Raw genomic sequence first — 17,431 nt, 5'->3', positions numbered from 1 at the left:
GGAGGCAATGTAATGATTCAAAGCAATGGGAAGATCCTCAGGAATTGAAATGGGTGCACAAGCCACTGAGCAAAAGCATTCACCGGCGTGGAAACAAGAAAAAAAAAATTGAAATAGCACGTCCCAGTTGTTCAACATTTTCCCAGCTAGTGGGAAAACAGTTCTGTCAAAATTATTTCCTTTTTACCCTCGTCGGTCATCACAAAAGCCAGCTCTGAAGTCTGTAGCTCACTTTTCTTGCATTTCACAAGATGATTGGTGTCTAGTGGCTCCCAACAGACAGGATATATTTTGGCCTCTCTCCCAACACAAACACTGAAGAGATTGGAAAGACGGCACTGGGATTAATTTAAGTAACCATTGAAACCTGAAGCCCAACAATTATCTAAGGGAAAAAAAAATATTAAAAAAGACTCACGTGCTGCCACACAGATAAATCTGCTTTCCCTCTTTAAGATCAAACATGTCACTGAACGAGACTCGTTATTGACAGAGAAAAGCAGAACAATGATGGATGTAGCAATTCTGACACTAAAGCATTTTACAGCCGTACTGCACTTGAAAGGTAGCCAAGAAGCAAGTCCCTGCAGACCTTCCAGCAGCTATTTGGCATCAGCTTCACCGAGGAGCAATAGCTGTGCACCTCTAACAAAGACAAACGAACCATCGGAACATACCCTGGAAACAAAACCAAAGAACTTGAATTAATAAGAAATCTATAAACGAAAGGTTACAAGCTAGTGCCGTAAATAAAAGATGTAAGATGATAGCCACCAATTCCTGCCCAAGGAAAGAAACCAGACTGATTGTAGGTCAAGGTGCCTGCTTTTTGTGACTTCATCTTTATTGACAGAAGTATTAATTAAGACTTCCTTCTCATAACTTTATTGAGGAAGTATTAATTAAGACTGCCACTTCATACTTTTATTGAAGAAGTATTAATTAAGACTGCCTCTTTGTACTTTTCCTGAAGGCATCTACAGACCCTGGATGACCTGTTCTGCTGTTTATTTTTCAAAGTACTGTACACTTCAAAAATAAAAATGCAAAGAATACTAGTCCTGATTCTGCAAGCTTAATTCTCAAAGAGCTCCTGGCTTTGATGCAGATGACCCACTCTGGGATTAACCAGGCAGAGATTCCTCTGTTCCTGTGGCAAACCTCTTAACAACAGTCAGGCAAGTGCAAGAACATACAACATGCCTATATTTAAAGAATATATTATATATATTCTACTGTGGAATGCTTAAGCACACAAAAATTCTTTGAGAAACACCACAAAGCTTCATAGCCCTATGAGTTCTATGTTCTTCCATCCCCACCTTGCAGGGATCTCCCAATCTGCTGAAAGATGGAGATGACACCATGTAGCTAGACCTCCTAAAAAAACACATTAAGTCCTATTGAAGTCTCTGCTTTCGACAAAAACAGAGCAGACCTGACACCTGTCAGATTTGCTTCCCTACCACATGAAGCACTACATCCAAGATTATCCGTTCGCATCACTCAGAACCTGGCCAGCCTCCCTTCTCTTTCAGTCTCCTACTCCTTCCAGATGTTCATATTCACAAAGGAGACTTCTCTACAAGGCTGACAACTGGTCTGAAGACGACTGTTTAAAAAATATACTTGTTTCTAGAGCACCTAAGATTGCAGAGACTGGAAGTTACTGTTTTCCTGCTCACTGTTTACCCCCTGTTTACCCCTTAATGACTGTTCTCTGCAGCTTCTCACAAAACATTTTCCTCTTTAACTGCATAGGATTTTTCAATCAATAACACCAAGAAGGTGTTTCTTTTAATCAAAAGGATAATTGTGACAAATTAGCAATGACTGCAGGAAAGCTCAGTGTCCTTAAAGCTCTTCTCAGCCCGGCTTCAGGAACAGCGGGTGAATGTGCCCCTTTAAATTCCCTTTTCTCAAATTAAACTAGGGACAAAACTCCCACCCTGGTGTTGGGTTTTGGTGTGTTTTTTGTTTTTTTTAATAACCCCTCCTGCTAATAGCATCTGCTATGTTAGATACTGCTTTTGCTTTAAAATAGACCTTAAAACCCTGTTTGTCGGCTGGCTAAGCTGCCATGTGAACACGCAGCTACCCAGGACACCCCCACAGCCCCGGCTGCCCACCATGCAACACCAGGCACCTGAACCCCCCCCCCCCCACACACACACACACACACACACAAACTCACCCGGCTGCCCACAACCCGCTCCTCCTTTGACTTAAACAGCCACATGAAAACCAGGAACGTGACAGCCCACCAGGACACCTCCTTCCTCTGCTCTGTCCCGATGCTGTGGATGTTTCCCCCTCTCCCCTGGGCTCTCAGGATTGCCCACGCCAGCCCGGGCAGGGGCATTTGCAAAGCCTCGCCGGGAGGAACGGATGGAAATCCTCGCACAGGTGCTGACCTGCTTCTGGCTTCCGAAGCCAGAGCATCTCGACAGCAGCCTCAGATTAAGCAAGGTGTACAGCTTGCCCTGAGCGAAGACGGGTAGCGACAAAGGAGGCCCTTCAGGGAAACCCAAAGAAAACCCTCGGCTTGCTCTTAGTGCCAGCTTTTGTTATTTCATCTGTCAATTAAAAGAGAGGTTGTCTGGGCACTAACCCTGCAATAGGCGCAAGCAGGAGAGCAAACATTTAATGCCGGTGTGCCCCAGGGGGAGGCAAGTGCAGAGCCCGCTCCCACACGGGCTGAGGAGCGGCTGGAAGGCTCAGGGGCAGGCTGAGCACTCCTGGCAGCCAAAGAGCACCCCAAGAATCCATTGACTAAACCCTCTAAAAGAAAAGGGGGAAAAAAAAAACCCACCAGAACCAAAATCAAAATAACAAAAACCCCAAACCAAGCCACCAAACGTGCAGAAGTTCACTGCAGCATCACATGGAGTTCACAAGACTTCAGTTACCTATCTAGAATTTGAACACGATCAATTAACAGACCATAATAAATCTCATTTATGTTGGGTTGATCTCTTTGGGAAGGGACATGGGCAATGAACTGTACATGCATTGCTGCTGGCACAGTTGCAGGGCCTGGACCCAAGGATATCAGTAAGACAAGGTGAGTAGACACCATATATTTATTAGGCTATAAAGTTTTCCTCACAATGACCTGGGGAAAGGCTGATACATCCAGAAACCTATCTATTTCTTCTATATTTTTTGCATATAGGAAGATATCCATAGATATTATGACCAAAGTGGAAAATACAGCTACAGTCTGAAAGAGTGAGTATTAATTTGTCTTTCTTCTTAAGCGAGTTTCACTAGACTTGGTATAAGCTTTTTTTAAAGGACAAAAAAAAAAACTTCTCATTTTTCAAAAAGAAATACTCATTTTGTAGCCCCACAATAATACCTAAGATGATGCTGCCAAATCGCAAACACACTAGCAGCACCCAGCTGCTTCTGATGCTAATAATACACGGCGAGTTTTACAGCTCCAGCGTTAAACACAGTCCTTGCAGTCTCACCCCTTCTCGAGAGCTTCTGAACACCCAGCGAGCGCGTATGTTACTGCACACGCGACTTCCAGGCAGGAGATAAGCAGGAGTTCCTAGAGCTGCAGTTACTGGTGCGGATGGATGCAGTGATGCACTGCCCTGCTACCCACGCAGGGACTGAGCCACTGCTCAGCCGCACTCCAGCCCCAGGTCCCCCCCTCCCAAACCACATTTTTCTTTCCCCTCTGCTGGCACCAGGAGGAGGAATCAGCCTCCCCAACAGCCAGCCAAGTTCTGCTGGCCACTGAGGTTTAGGCCATGTTATTGGGAAAGCCACTGGGACTGGTCACCTTCCAACAGCCCCTCTCCATTTTTTCGGTGGGATACCTCGTACCGTGGCCAGCAATGGGCCCTTCAGCATCCTCGCTCTCCTCCGAAGGTGAGCGTGAGCTAGCATATGTACCTTCTGAAGCACTGGCAGCTAGCAAAAACTGCTTTAAAACCAAAACTTCAGGAAGGTACCCACACCACACTCTTCAGATGGAAAAAATTTTCGTTGCCACAGTGTACAGATTTTGTAAAGAACTACGCTTGGAGTCATTTCCTAGTGTTTAAGTGAACAGTTTACTTTTATAAAAGAGCAATCTTTAATACTGCTGCTTATCCCTTTGTTAATCATCTGATAGTGGAATTCAAGGTTAAGCTAAAAGGCTCTGTATTTTACTCAGACTTCTGCTGTTTTGTTGTCCTGTCCCACCCCCCACCCCCAAAGAAAGGAAGAACAACAGTCTCATATTGCAGGGGTTAGAAGTATATCCAGCTCCACAAAACACACTACAGAAGTCATTATACTCTGCATATTTAAATGCACACTATAGCAACTTTCTTTCATAAGAAAACCAAAAACAGGCTTAATAAGCGCCAACAGCAATATTACACCATCGCTTTTCTGCTGCAGAAAAAGCAGCGACGAGAAGAACCACTATTCAGATTCCCTGAGTAGTTACTGACCTCTGAATGCATGCTCTATTGCTATTGTGGCTGAGAACAGGAGCCCGATTAAAAAACAGAGTCGTGAAGACCTGCTCAAATGTCAACAGGAAAGCACTTTGTTTCATCAAAATATACATGTTTGTACATTCTTAACATTCAGGTATTTCTTGTTCCAGGTTTCAGGTGAAAAATCCCAGGTCACAAACTGAGAGATCAATTACACTGGACAGAAGAAAGCATGTTTACATATTAGGTGAAGAGATTTTATTCCAAGAAGAACATAATACCCTTAAAAACCTTTCCAGATCTGGCCCACCCAGGGAGTAGTTTCGATACTGGAAACTGGAGACTGCAATAACATTCCCAGCAGTCAACATCATTAGAAAATAATCAAAACATTTATGCTTTTGTATTTAAAAGAAAGAAACAAAGTTTGGAGAGAGCTTGAATGTTACAGAACCCTGTTAAATTTCTGCTACTGCAGAAAATTATTATTAAGAGGTTCCTCCCATCCTCATGTTTCTGCAGGGGAAACCACCATCTGGCTGCAGCTTTTATTTTCTCCAAACGCCTCAGCCTTTCCTTGACTACCAAGAAAAGAGGAGCCTGCTCATCACGTGTTTGCCGAAGCCAAGGGAAGGTGTGATGCTGCTCAGAAGGTAGCTCGGGATGCCAAGAGTCTTGAAGGACAGCCAGTCCACTTGAAGGACACCCAGTCCACCTGGGTTGCATCCTTTCTGCTACCCTCTCCGAATGGATGTCTTGAGTGCAGATGAGAACACGGTAAAGCCCTGGCATGCCCTGCCTGGGGGCCAAGCTATAATCCTCCTGGCCAGCAGAAAGGTGGACAGGTTCACCATCTGGATGAATGGCCTGAGGCAACACCACCAGCAGAGCTGGGAGAGAGTTCCAACTGCATTACCATTCCCTTTACAAAGAAGCCAAATCAAAAACCTGCCACTTACGCCCCCCGACAGCCGTGTTTGCATACGTAGCTGACCCTTCCTATAGCATCGCTGCGCTAAACACACATTTCTCCAGGAAACAAAACGAAGCCGTTTCAAGCTAAATTTTAACCGCTGGCAACACACCTAGAAGGTCTGAGCTTAGTCTGCTAAAATCATTGCAATTTGATTAATAAAACCTTAGGCAACGTGCCCCTAACAAGCAAATTAGAAAGACAGGACAAAGCTGGGAACGTGTTCCTGAGCTTTTGTGCCACCAAACGGTGAAGAGGAGTGGGCAGGGTGGGGGTACCTGTGGCCGGTGGCCCCACAGCCCTTGCCACGGCCCCTGGGCACCCCACCCACCTCAGCCTTTCTAAAACCAAAACTGACTGTACAGAAGAAGCGCGGGACAGATGGAAAGGCGATGCAGCAAGTGGCCCCGTGGCCCATGGTGCTGGCAGCCCAGGAGCCCGCTTAAGCGCTGGGAGTAACACTTGACAAGGGCTTCATTCAGCCCCCGACTAAGACAAGGGCCCTTCGAGGAGGGAAATAAGGAGCATTTAATTAAAGACCGGACCCTCACGCGCGGACAAAGAGAGCGTGAGGGCTCTGGTGCCACTTGCCCTTCGGCAGAGCCCCACAGCCAAAGGCTGCCGGCGGCCACCACAGCTCCCTTACAGCATCTCTTCTTTAACTTGCAAGACCGGACGGCTTATTTGCCACCGGGAAGGGCTCTTGACTATACAATGGCACTCTTTGTGGGGGGGCAGGAGGTGGGGAGACAGTACTGGCTGCCCGTTGACCTTATAAATCCTTCACTTGAGTTGCACAATGAATACCATGCGTCAGTGTCTTTGACTTCGCTTCTTCACAAGAAGCTGCTTTGAGCAAAAAAAAAAAAAAAAAAAAAAAAAAGGAAAAGAAACGAAGTCTAATAGGTCGGATCTTTCTTTCCTGTGTTTTTTTTTTTTATTTTCACAATACGTTTTAGACAACCTGCATCAGTCTTGCAGGCCATCCACAGCTTTCTTTAAAGAGCAAAAAGCATTTCTGACTCCAAGATTTCACTCCCAAAACACAAGCACAAAACATACGCTGCGAAATCCGGCACTTTCTATGCAGTCCATACTCGTTTAGCTGCTGCCTCTCTCTCCCCAGTCTCTAAAAGCTGCTTTTACAAAGTACATTAAAGGCCCAACCCAACACTTGTGAACAACAATGTTCTTTGCTCAGAGTTGGGAGTAAATTCATAAGCACCTCAGCCAGGCCATCAACATTTTTTTTATTTTTTTTTTTTGGGCTGCAATAACCACCTCACAAACATACAAAGTGCTTAGTGGATCTCTAACCATCTCTAAGTTGGGGTGGGACAGAAGGAGAAAAAAACCTTGTAGTTTAAATCCCCTGAAGTTCCCATGGTAATAACCACAAGGCATACAAAAGGTGCAGATGAGTGTGCAGTAACCTCCTCCTCGGAGGTTTTATTACTATGAAACCTAATGCTCCCTCACTGAAAAGAAATTTTCATGATATAAAGGAGATAATTGGGAAGAAAAAAAGACAAATCACGTTTTATGACTGGCTATAGATGAATAACATTTGATGTCGGACAGTCTACACTGCACCATAATCATCCACTAATGACTCGAAAACTCACTGTGAAAATTACAGAACCTAAACCGGTGGGGTGTTAATTTAATTTTTGGAGGCAAGAGAGAACACGGCAGGGAGGGAAAAGAAAGGGAGCACTTAGCTCCAACTCCCAGCGTGGCAAAAAAATTCCTCCCCCCCCATGCCTGGCCGGGCAGGAACAATGCACAACAGCCTGGCCCCGCCGACTTTGCTGAATTATAACTCCTGCTAGTTAGTTTAATTATTGCACATACATTTCTGGAAAACTCCATTTGAACATCCGCTTCTAATTGGAGAAATTGCTCTGGGCATGACTGACGGGTTATTATAAAGTTTGGACACTTCTTTTCAAGCAATCGTTACAAAAGGGCATGGCCCTTCCACGATGCATATGAAAACCTCTCAAAGGTGCCCATTGTCCAAGACACAGAAATCAAGTGCAAGAGATGCAGAAGGAAGTCTCCGTTGGGAACACAAAAGGTGATGAAGACAAGAAATTGAGGTGCAACACCCTGCTACACCACCAGTGCCTCACACAGAAGGGCTGAAAGGGGGAAAAAAAAAAAAAGTTCAGCTTCCAGGATGACAAATATCAGTAAGTGCAAATGGAAGGTGTGTCAAAGAAAGAAACCTTATTAAAATACTAACGCTCATTAAAGACTTAAATTTCAAAAGCCTTACAAAGTTACAGGAAAGCCTCAAATCACTCTTACCAAAGACAACGAATTTCATCATGGGACCTATAGGTTTGCATAAGGCTTCCTTGACCCCCTAAATCAGCATATTTAGCATGTGCTGGTTTGGGATGTTTTTTTATTCAGAAACTGCGTATGTTTCCCAAAGCCTCCCCTCCAGCCAACTTAAAAAACCTAGAATACACCCACCAATTTCCTAATACCCAAGTAACTCTTGATCGCTGCAAAAATGGATGCTGGGCAAGCTTTGGTGGCATAACCATTTCGTTTAATAAAACTTCCAGAGAAGTAAGTTTTCAAGTCACACATGAAACATCCCCTGTATCCTCAAGCCCTAAGGTGTTGGTGCTAAAGCAACTTTCTGGTCTGCTTTGTATTCCTGCCCTCTTTCACGGTAGAATCTTATTGTATAATTCGAGCTAAATCTCTGTACACTGGAATCTCACGTGGATTTAATCCATTTACTTTCTGGCTCAGATACACCCACACCAAGGATACTAGAACTGCCCAGTCCCTGTTAGCTATAGATTACACTTCCCTGAACTTTTCATTATCAAGCCAGGGTCACTTAAACGTGGAAAGACTATTCAGAGACGTCTCTCCTCCCGGTTTACATTTTACAGTACCAGCAGCAGAAAACATGCTATGCATATTAGAGGTTTAGTATTCTTTCCTTCTCACCAGCTACTTTTTCCTCCAGTTATTATCCCTGTGGCCATCACAACCCATTACTCATCAGACCAGCCAAAGCTCTGGACCACAACGAACAAGAAATAGCAGCTACACCAGCAGAGGTTTGAAAGCCAGGCTGCGGTCGGAATTCCTGGGTCACATTAGCACTTCACCATGTGGGTAAAGGGAAGCGTTGTCCAAGGCTCTCCGGTACCTGGGCACGGAGGTGGTGCAGCTGAGGAGGCATTTCTGTCCCAGTGGGGAGTCAGGACGCTTTCCCCACGCTGCTTTTGGGGCAGGCAGCTTGGCCCCCAGCTACCCCGTCCAGCCATGCTCCAGGGGCAGGTGGGGCAGAAAGCCACCCCCACCTTTGTGCAATGAGAAAAGGCAAGACCGACCCCACAGCATTGCCCGGGTTCTCTACACACCAGGGCCATGGGGGAAAAGACCCCCATGCACCCCCTCACTGCTACACCCGGCCAGGGCAACCCCCTATTCCTGCCACAGCACGGGGGCTACCAGCTGGGGCAGAAAACAGCAGCTTCACGTTCATCAAAAACACCGTGCCCCTTTTTCCCCTTGATCCCACCAGTTATTTATTAACAGTAGTTAAGTATTACTGTTCCGCACCTCCCAACAGGCAGCCCTTCCCATCAGGCTGAGATACCTACCTCTGGTTTTGAGAAGCAAAAAGCATAGGGACTTTTTGTCTGTAGGTGTACTGTTTGCTTCTTTAATGCTACAAAGTGGAGAATAAAGTGTGAGAGAGCTCCTAAATAAGTCACAGCCATTTACACATTAGGCACCTAATTATGTTGAAAATACAATTACACACATTTAAGCAGCTGCTCATGCCCACGGGCCAGGCCCGTTACTTTGACAATTCTTTAACTACCTAACTTTACAGTAAGTGCAAGTTGAATTCTCTTAGATACTAAGACCTGAATTATCAGTCTGGGTGTGGAAAAAAGGCAGTGGGGGAAACAAACAACAACAAAAAAATCAATCAGTTGTTCTCATCTCATTTAGCGCATCTAAGGACACTGCACAACAGGCAAGACTCCCACAAGGTCCCCGCTCTTCTTGCATAGCCTTTAATCAAATACTGAGAGGCAGCTGCTATTTTTAAAGTCGAATGAAAACTTTTGGCTCCGGTCTTGTGCAAATTCGCAGCAAAGATAACCCACCCCACCCCCCAGGAATGTATATTATTATTTACACACCAGCAAGCTTACTTATTAACGCAAACTTCTAGTGAAAGTTGTGTTTCCGTGTTTTAAAACCAGTCACAAAGACCTGTTTACATTCCCTGTCTGGCTTTAGTAACATCAAGGTCAGAGCCCACCCTTCCACAGCCCTCCTGCGCAGCGGGCTGAGGAATGTCGCCCAGTGGGTAGAGTTCAGGGACACCCCACAAACCAAACACTCCTTTACACTCCATCAGGTGATGGCACCCATTCAAAAGCTCTTCATCCTTGGTCCAGCTGGAGCCAGAAAACCCACATGAGCTACACTGAGCAGCTAGCGTTAACCGCTGCCCGAATCTCTACACTTACCAGCACACCCTGTTGCAAAAGTAAAGGCGTGAGGATGTAAAGCCCTGGGTGGAAAGCAGCACTCGCAGGTTTTCTCCCCTTGTTTGCTGGCCAAAAACAGCAACTCCAGCCAAACTTCTCCAAGTTCACTACCCAACTTTCTACCCTCCTCTAAATACTGGTGGAATGCAGAAAACTTTTCTAACACTAGGACAAGACTTACCACCTGCTCTCCAACACTGGTTTGTCATCAGAGGTTCAGAGGAAATTTCACTATAATGAGGGAAAAAAGGTCCATCAGCTCATTTTTAAAGGGACAGCCCTGAGCTTCCCTATCAGCACGGAAGAAACGGTAATAGTCGAGCAAGTCTATGGGGAAATAGTGAGCCACACAAGTGTCTGAAAACCGTGTGAGAGACAGACCGCTGACAAACAGAAGAGATCAGACTCTGCGTTGCCTGTTCCAGAAGGGCACTGACAGCTACAAACATTCAAAACTGAGACTGAAAAAAGAAACTGTGGAACACTGAATATTCAGACTTCATTCTTTGCAGGAACCTTACACAGCTAATAGTTTTAAAAGACTTGCAGGCGAGCATCCCACTTTAAGGATCTGAAACTCCCAGTGCAGAGCGCGCATCCCTAGCTCTGTGACCTGGTCCAGGTACCCGCTGCATAAGGCACAGATGACAGAGGGAATACTTAAGGAAGAGACAGTTTGCCTCACCATCACCGCTGCAACAGCCACGGGAAGCAATGAGACCTTTGCAACAATAAACCAAATCTTCACTATTTGTCTCCTCTCCGTAAGAGAAGCTGCCTGTTTCAATCTGTGAAGGCTGCAAGTTACCTTAAATCCTAAGGAAATCTTCAGTTCTGCTGTCCTTCACAACTCCCCGATATATACAACAAATAGCTACAGCTCTATTTCTTAGAGAAGGGCTTTTTTTGGGGGGTGGGTGTCAAAACAAGTGCTGCAAACATGTTTGCTCTCCATGCTAGGATTTTTTTTTTTTTTTTCCCCTGAAGTCAGGCAGAGATGCACTCCTTCCCAGGCCGCTGTATACACTGGCGGGATCCCGTTGGGGAATCATGCCATAACTTGAACCTCCAGCCCACCACAGAGCAACAGCCTTGCCATCTACCGCCTGCGCTGCAGCCACCTGCCTTGCACCCAAAACCGCCTTGCACCCCAAAACCACGTCCGTTCCTCATCTCCTGCCACTACCCTCACCATGGCAGACACCCTCACAGCAATACAGCGACACAAGTTTAAGCTACCGAGTAGATATAAAGCAAAACACTGGTTCAGCGAGCCTAGAAACGCTAGACCGTACTTTTAATTTTTCCAACGTTGGCAATTATTATCTTTGATTAACCGATTACCAGTCTGGTGAGAAGCTCGCATTCTTTGTAAGCGTGAGCAGTTACGTGCTGAACGGTGTAAAGGTCTGGTAGCACAGGGGGGCGCGGGACCCCGCTACCGGGAATCGCCTGGGACCAGCACGCCCGAGGAGCGAGCTGCGGGAGCCGCCCGGCGGGACAGCGGGGCTTCACCTCGCCCGCCGAAGGAGACGGAGGAAGGCGCCTCCCCGGCCCGGCCCGCAGCTCTCCTGGCGATCCCCGGCACCCTCGTAACGCCGCCGGTCCCGTCCCGGCTCACCCACCCCCGGCCCCTGCAGGGGCAGCTCGGCGGGGCCGCCGCCACCCGGGGCGGAGACACCCCCACGTCCCCCCGGCCCCGACGGCACCTACCCAGGCACTTGATGTGGAAGCCGCTGGGGGGCTTGAGGGAGCGGCGCGCCCAGCCCTGGCGCAGCACCTCCAGGTGCTCCTCCTTGCCCTGCACCAGCAGCACCTGCTCGTCGATCCAGCCCAGGAAGAAGGTCTCGGCCACCGCCGCCGTGGCCCGCCGGTCCCAGAAGTGCTGCATGTTCTCCCGCTTGAAGTCCGCGAAGATCTCGTAGCCGATGCGGTGGCGGCCCAGCTCCGTCGCCGGCCCCGCGCCGCCGCCCCCCCCCGGCCGCCCCCCGGCCGCGGCGCCCAGGACGATGGCCAGGGAGTGCGGGGCGATCTGCAGGCACCGCTCCGCCCTGCGCGGCATGGCCGCTTACCGCCCGCCGCCGGGCATGGGCACGGGCATGGGCATGGGCAGGGGCACGGGCACGGGCAGGGGCATGCCTCCCCGCGGCCGCGCTGCCTCCCGCGACCGGCTGTCCGCCCCCCGCGCCGCTCCGCCCCCGCCACGACACGGCCCGGCACGGCCCGGGCCGCTCCGCCCCCGGCACACCCCGGCACGGCGCGGCACGGCACACCCCGGCACGGCACGGTTCGGCGCGGCACGGCACACCCCGGCACGGCACACCCCGGCACGGCACGGTTCGGCGCGGCACGGCACACCCCGGCACAGCACACCCCGGCACGGTCCGGCGCAGCACGGTCCGGCGCGGCGGGGATGCTGCCCCCCGGCAGCCGTTTCCCGCAGCGGGCAGGGGCCGCCGCCTCCCGGCGGGGCAGCCCGTACCCGGGAGCACCGTCCCCAGGGACGAACCGAGCCCGCTGCCCGTCCCGGCGGGGGTGCAGGCTGCTCGCACCCGCCGGTGTCGGGACACCTCACCCTTCCCCGTCTGAAAGACAGGGGCCTCCCCCCGCCACCCCCGGGTTATCCCAGCAAGTCTCAAGGTCGCTGTATTTGTGCTTCTTCCAGTGGTTTCCCAGCTGCAAACACCCGGTGAGCTGCACCCACCGCGCTGCGCCCAAACGTCCGTCACCACCTTCGTCGCCCGCAGCCATGCTGTGTCCCCCTGTCCTTAGGGGTGCTGCCAGCCGAGAGCGATGCTCGGAGCAAGTGCAAGGTTTGCTCCCGACTTCTGTGGCTTCGTTCCAGCAGTTTAATATTTTGCTTCCTCTGCGCTCGGGGTCACCACCTGCCCACCAGGCGCGAGGGAGAGCCCAGCGACAGCGGGCAAGGTGCAAGCAGGACTGGGGGCCCTTCCCAGCCTGGGCTGTGCGTCAAGGTGGCTGCCGAGGCGCGGGCGGTGGTAGCCAAGGTGCCAGTTACACTGGTGAGAAGGCAGATTGAGGAACCTCGCTCCATAGAAACCCTCCACCCCACAGTAAAACCGAGTCTCAGTTCTGAAGACAGGGCTCGAGTTCCTGAACCGGCTGTAGCTGTTGGGCACCTTGGTGCTGCGCCGACTGTGCCGGTGGCTCCAGTGGCACCCGTGCCCTGCCCCAGGCAGCGGGGCACCATGGCACTGGGGAAATGGGCGGTGAAGCGTCGGAAAGGTAAGGGACACCAGGAAGAAAACTGAGCCACAGAGAAGAGGGGCAAGAGTGGAGGCAGAGGAGTGAGCCCCACTGGGAGGAGAGCGGAGGCAGCGGCTGCTCTGCCGGGCGCTGTGAGAGCTGCTGCAGCCGCTGCGCTCTGCGCTGTGCACGAGCTGGGGTGGTCAACCTGTTGCTCCTGAATTCACTCACATCAACATCCCTCGTCACTTTTGGCCCCTTGAACTATCACCCATTCGGTTCTAACCTCGTTCACATCCTCTGGCGCTCTCCATTTGGTTTCATCCACATCCTTCTCCAGGGCGCTGTATAACAGTCAGGCTCCTCTGATACCCCCCACTCCCCCACTTTTGGGGTTTCACCCGGTGCTGTCTAGGTACTGAGGAAGGTCAAACTTACCAGGATTGCAAAGGCTTTTACAAGGGCACAAATTGAATGAAACCAACTTTACCAAAGGGGAAATCAAAGGTAAAATATATTATCCAGAATCACTGTGAGTCATTTCAAGCTGGGAGCAGAGCCTATTAAGGCTGGCTTGCAAGTCTCTAACCTCTTCCCAAATATCCAGCACAGCCAGATCTCAAGAGGCCCTTCATCTCAGCCAGCAATAGTTTTGATGGTGCTGCTGTCAATATTTCAAAGGAGCGCTTTTGCGTTGTCATTCAGCCCTAAACTTTGCAAGAAGACCCTCCGGCATCCTCATTGTCCTCCAAACTGCTTCCCAAAGTTCACCTGAGCCACTGATTCCCTGTTAAAAGAGCTAGTCTTAATGTGTTGAAACTACTGTCATGATCTCGTCATACTTGTGTTATTCTTACCTTGTGCCTTCCTCCTCTCTGCATTGTATTAGCCTTTTATCTTGCCCATCACACCTGGATTTCAGGTCTCCTGGGCAGGACTCACCTTTGCGTTGCCTTTGTGTGGAGCACATCACATTGACATCCCAACCGCTGATCGGAGTCACCAGGTAACTTAAGGGCCTGGATGGCTTGTCAGATTTTATTCCTACCTGCAAGAACGAAGGAGCCAAATTCATCCTTTTGACTGTTTTTAGGTTACTGCAGCAGATATGTACTGAGTGCTTGGATGCAGGGTCCCACGTCCCACGTTTTGCCCCCAGCCCCCAGATCCCGAGGGCTAGCCAAATCTGCCTGCGATCCTCCTGCTGCCTCTGGAAAAGGCGGGTGCTCAGCACAGCGTATCTGGCAGCCTTTGTTCACGGCATCAGCGTTGCTCTCTCCATTAGCTGCGCTCCTTTTCCTTTCAGTACTAATTTCTGAAGCAATTGGTGTGGCGAAACATGCCACGCGGTTGTTTTCCTCCCCTTGCGAGGCATTTGCAGTAACGCTTGTGGGCTGTCAACATCTCTCCTACCCCTGGCTTGTTCTCCTGTAAAAGCTGGTCCTCAGCCTGCTAGTCCTCTCCCACTCCGCTGTCATCACCTCTTCCCTCACACTGCTTCACGCCTCTCCCCTGGGCTCCAGGCTGGCCCTCCCTCCCTCCATCCGCACGCTGCCCCTCGCCGCGGCTGGCACGCGTGCCACGCACAAGCGTAACGACAAGGTAAGGAAGGAGAGTATGCTGTGATTTGTCCCAGACGTGTTGGATGGGGCACAGCTATTGTGGCACAAATCAAAATACACCATGCGCCAGGGGTCAGGTGCTGTCCCCGTAAGAGCCAGTGCCAGGATTGTCTGAGTGGGACCTCAAGGCCCTGGTTAAGAGACTCCCCTTCCTTCATGGGCCTGGGGAAAGGCTGTGGATGACAAGTATGTACTGAGTAAACTGTTCCTCATTCCTTATTCCCCCTTTTTTTCCCCCATCTCATTCCCGTTTCAAACAATTTTTTTTGCCTCAGCATTATTTTTTTTTGGGGGGTGGTTTATTTGGGTTTATTTATATTTTGTTGCTTGCCAGTTTGGGGTTAAAGAGCATCTCCTTCCTTTTCACTTCAGGGGACTTCTTCCAAGCAATCAAGATCTATAGCCAGACTAAAGCTGATCTGGCACTTCCCGGTAAGAAATACAAGCGAGATGACAGCCTACAATCCTCTTAGAGCCGAGTAACGAAAGCGGGTGAAGTTCCACAGCCTACGCTGTATTTCAGCAGGTGATTTGCTGCAGATGCTGCGTTCAGGTAGTAAATCAGCAAGTGCCCTACTCAAGATTTCTTCTGTGAGAGGTTTTGAAAGAGTATTTCCTATCGGAAAACTATTTTTTTTTGATCTCTCCAGTGGTTTTATACAGGAAGAAATGATACCTTCCCTCCTTGCTGTCTGCCCAGTGTTGTTACCTGCCGAGAGGGTCCAGCACACTTCCCAAACGAGTCACCTCATTCCCAGGAAGAAGCTGCTCTTACCATTACATGGGTTTTCAGGTGGTTGAAGTGTGTTTGGCAAGAAACCCCCAGCTACAGGTTGGATTTATAAGATATTTCTGTCTGGGCTTCTTTTGAACATGCCTGCATCTATTCCCCTGCGGAAGGCTGGCTGAAGCTGGAGACTCACGCTGGTGGCCCCGTGACACAGCTCGGTGTGACTGCCATCGTCAAATCCGGCACTTACTGCAGCCCCAATGAGACCAGAGCTTACAGACCTTGATAATAAACGTTGAGAAGGGCTGCCCCTTCCTCCTGCCCTAGCTGAGAGCTACGTGAGCCCGGCCAGAGTCACTTGGACACGGATCCGATGTGAACTGGCTCTGGCTTCTGGCTTTGCTGCTGCAGGCGTGCAGGAGAAGGGGCAGGAGCAGGGATGCCAGCAACGTGCAGGCCTGACGCTGCTCTTGTCATACCCTGAGAAAAACCAGCAGCTATCTCAGAGGAGTGAATGCTGTAAAACGGCGGAGATCATGAACAGTGACGGTGATTTGTATCTAAGAAAAGCAAGATGACAGGAGACGTGCTAGCAGTCCTTCCTTAAAACTCTGCCCAGAAGCATGGCAGCCTTTGCAGGTAAGTACAGCTCTACAGTCGCCTAGTTTGTGTCGCACGAAGACACCGATTTTGCCACTAAGACTTTCTAAACCAGCACCTCATTTAGCCTTACCCTTTTGTTTTGGTGAGCAGTTTTTGTAATAGGGGCATAATAATACTCACGTTTGTAAAGTCCCTTGAGAACTGCTATTAAAAATCATCCCAGGAATGGCTGTTTGACACATTCTGCTCTGGTAGGAGCTAAGTGTTTCTGCCTTCGGTCCTGTCCTGCGATCCTCCACCACGAAGCCCTGCTCAGAAGTCCTGGCTCAGGCTGAGTTCCCAGTGAAGTCAATGGGAGTTTCCCACGTGAGGAGTGATGAGCTAGGTCCAAACTAAACACCCAGCTAATAAGCAGCGTAAGAAGCAGCTGACTGCATCATTTTTAAGCTCTGTGCTTTTACCTGACTCAGACCTGCTGGCATCAACAAGGATCCCAGGGGCAGGACGCGAGCCAAGGGAGGAGAGGAGATCCCTGGTTGTTGCAGGTTTGCCCATCTTCCTCCTCAGGAAAATCTTTGGCAATGGCATTAAATCTTTGCAAGGAGGTGACTACTGCTTGGATAGGTGAGCCGGCAGGTAGACAATTATCTATTGTCTGCTTAACAATAGCCTACACATAGTGGTGAAGTTACACTGATCAGGAGAAAAATCAGCTCCCAGCAGACATGGAAAACAAATTCCCACTTTACTCACAGGACACGTACAATTCAGGGTACCAGCCTCACATTCAGACTCAGGTGCCTTACGTTTAGACAGGTAAATAACACTGCACTAAAAGCCTGGGATTGGAAAGCCCTTTACTTTTATTTATTTATCAAGTTGCAAAGCGGGAAACAAGATTTATAGCTATTTTGAAGCCAAAGAAGCTGGTAAACAGCTCATCACAGCGCTGCACGCAAATGGGGCCAGAACAGATTCCCTGCATGGGAAATTCTTGACTGTACATTAAAAAGGAGGGAAGAGAAAGGTATGTTTATATCTTAATCCTCTAAATATATATTTCTCTAGAGTAGAGAAATTTTTATGTGCCTTCCAACCTATAGTTCTCTTATCTGCTGTGATGCTGATGGCTGCTATCAGCCAGATTACAGTCAGACACTAAGGTGGGGGCTTAGAAGATGTTTTCGACAAAGAGAGGGTTTTTTTTCAAACTCTGCAGTGGTGCCCTACTGAAGCCATACAGGAGTCAATACTTGCAGGTAACATGCAATTTTAATTATGGAAACGGACACTAGTTGGCTTAAAAT

At 49.3% G+C, this 17,431-nt stretch overlaps 1 protein-coding gene across 2 annotated transcripts; it reads right to left on the bottom strand.

The window, feature by feature from the left end:
- Nucleotides 1-2,174: 2,174 nt before the first annotated feature.
- Nucleotides 2,175-16,890, bottom strand: LOC308058886 (storkhead-box protein 1-like). 2 transcript variants are annotated; one of them, XM_080375387.1, is made up of 2 exons: nucleotides 11,676-16,890; nucleotides 2,175-9,124 (listed from the first exon to the last, which is right to left on the bottom strand). In XM_080375387.1, the coding sequence occupies exons 1-2, from the start codon at nucleotides 12,022-12,024 to the stop codon at nucleotides 9,039-9,041; spliced, it is 435 nt and encodes a 144-aa protein (XP_080231513.1). In that variant the 5' UTR covers nucleotides 12,025-16,890; the 3' UTR covers nucleotides 2,175-9,038. The 2 variants fall into 2 exon arrangements, with proteins under 2 accessions (XP_080231513.1, XP_080231512.1); XM_080375386.1 differs by having other exon boundaries at nucleotides 2,175-5,335.
- Nucleotides 16,891-17,431: the final 541 nt, after the last annotated feature.

Source organism: Falco punctatus (assembly GCF_963210335.1).
Source record: "Falco punctatus genome assembly, chromosome: 1".
Classification (NCBI taxonomy): domain Eukaryota; kingdom Metazoa; phylum Chordata; class Aves; order Falconiformes; family Falconidae; genus Falco; species Falco punctatus.
This window is presented reverse-complemented; position numbering and strand designations above follow the sequence as displayed.

Excerpts from the sequence above, each read along its gene's own strand:
- LOC308058886 (XM_080375386.1), bottom strand. The coding sequence starts at position 12,024 with ATGCCGCGCAGGGCGGAGCGGTGCCTGCAGATCGCCCCGCACTCCCTG. Across the intron at positions 5,336-11,675 it reads CTTCCACATCAAGTGCCTGG|CTCTGCTGGTGGTGTTGCCT; the intron begins GTAGGTGCCGTC and ends ACTCTCTCCCAG.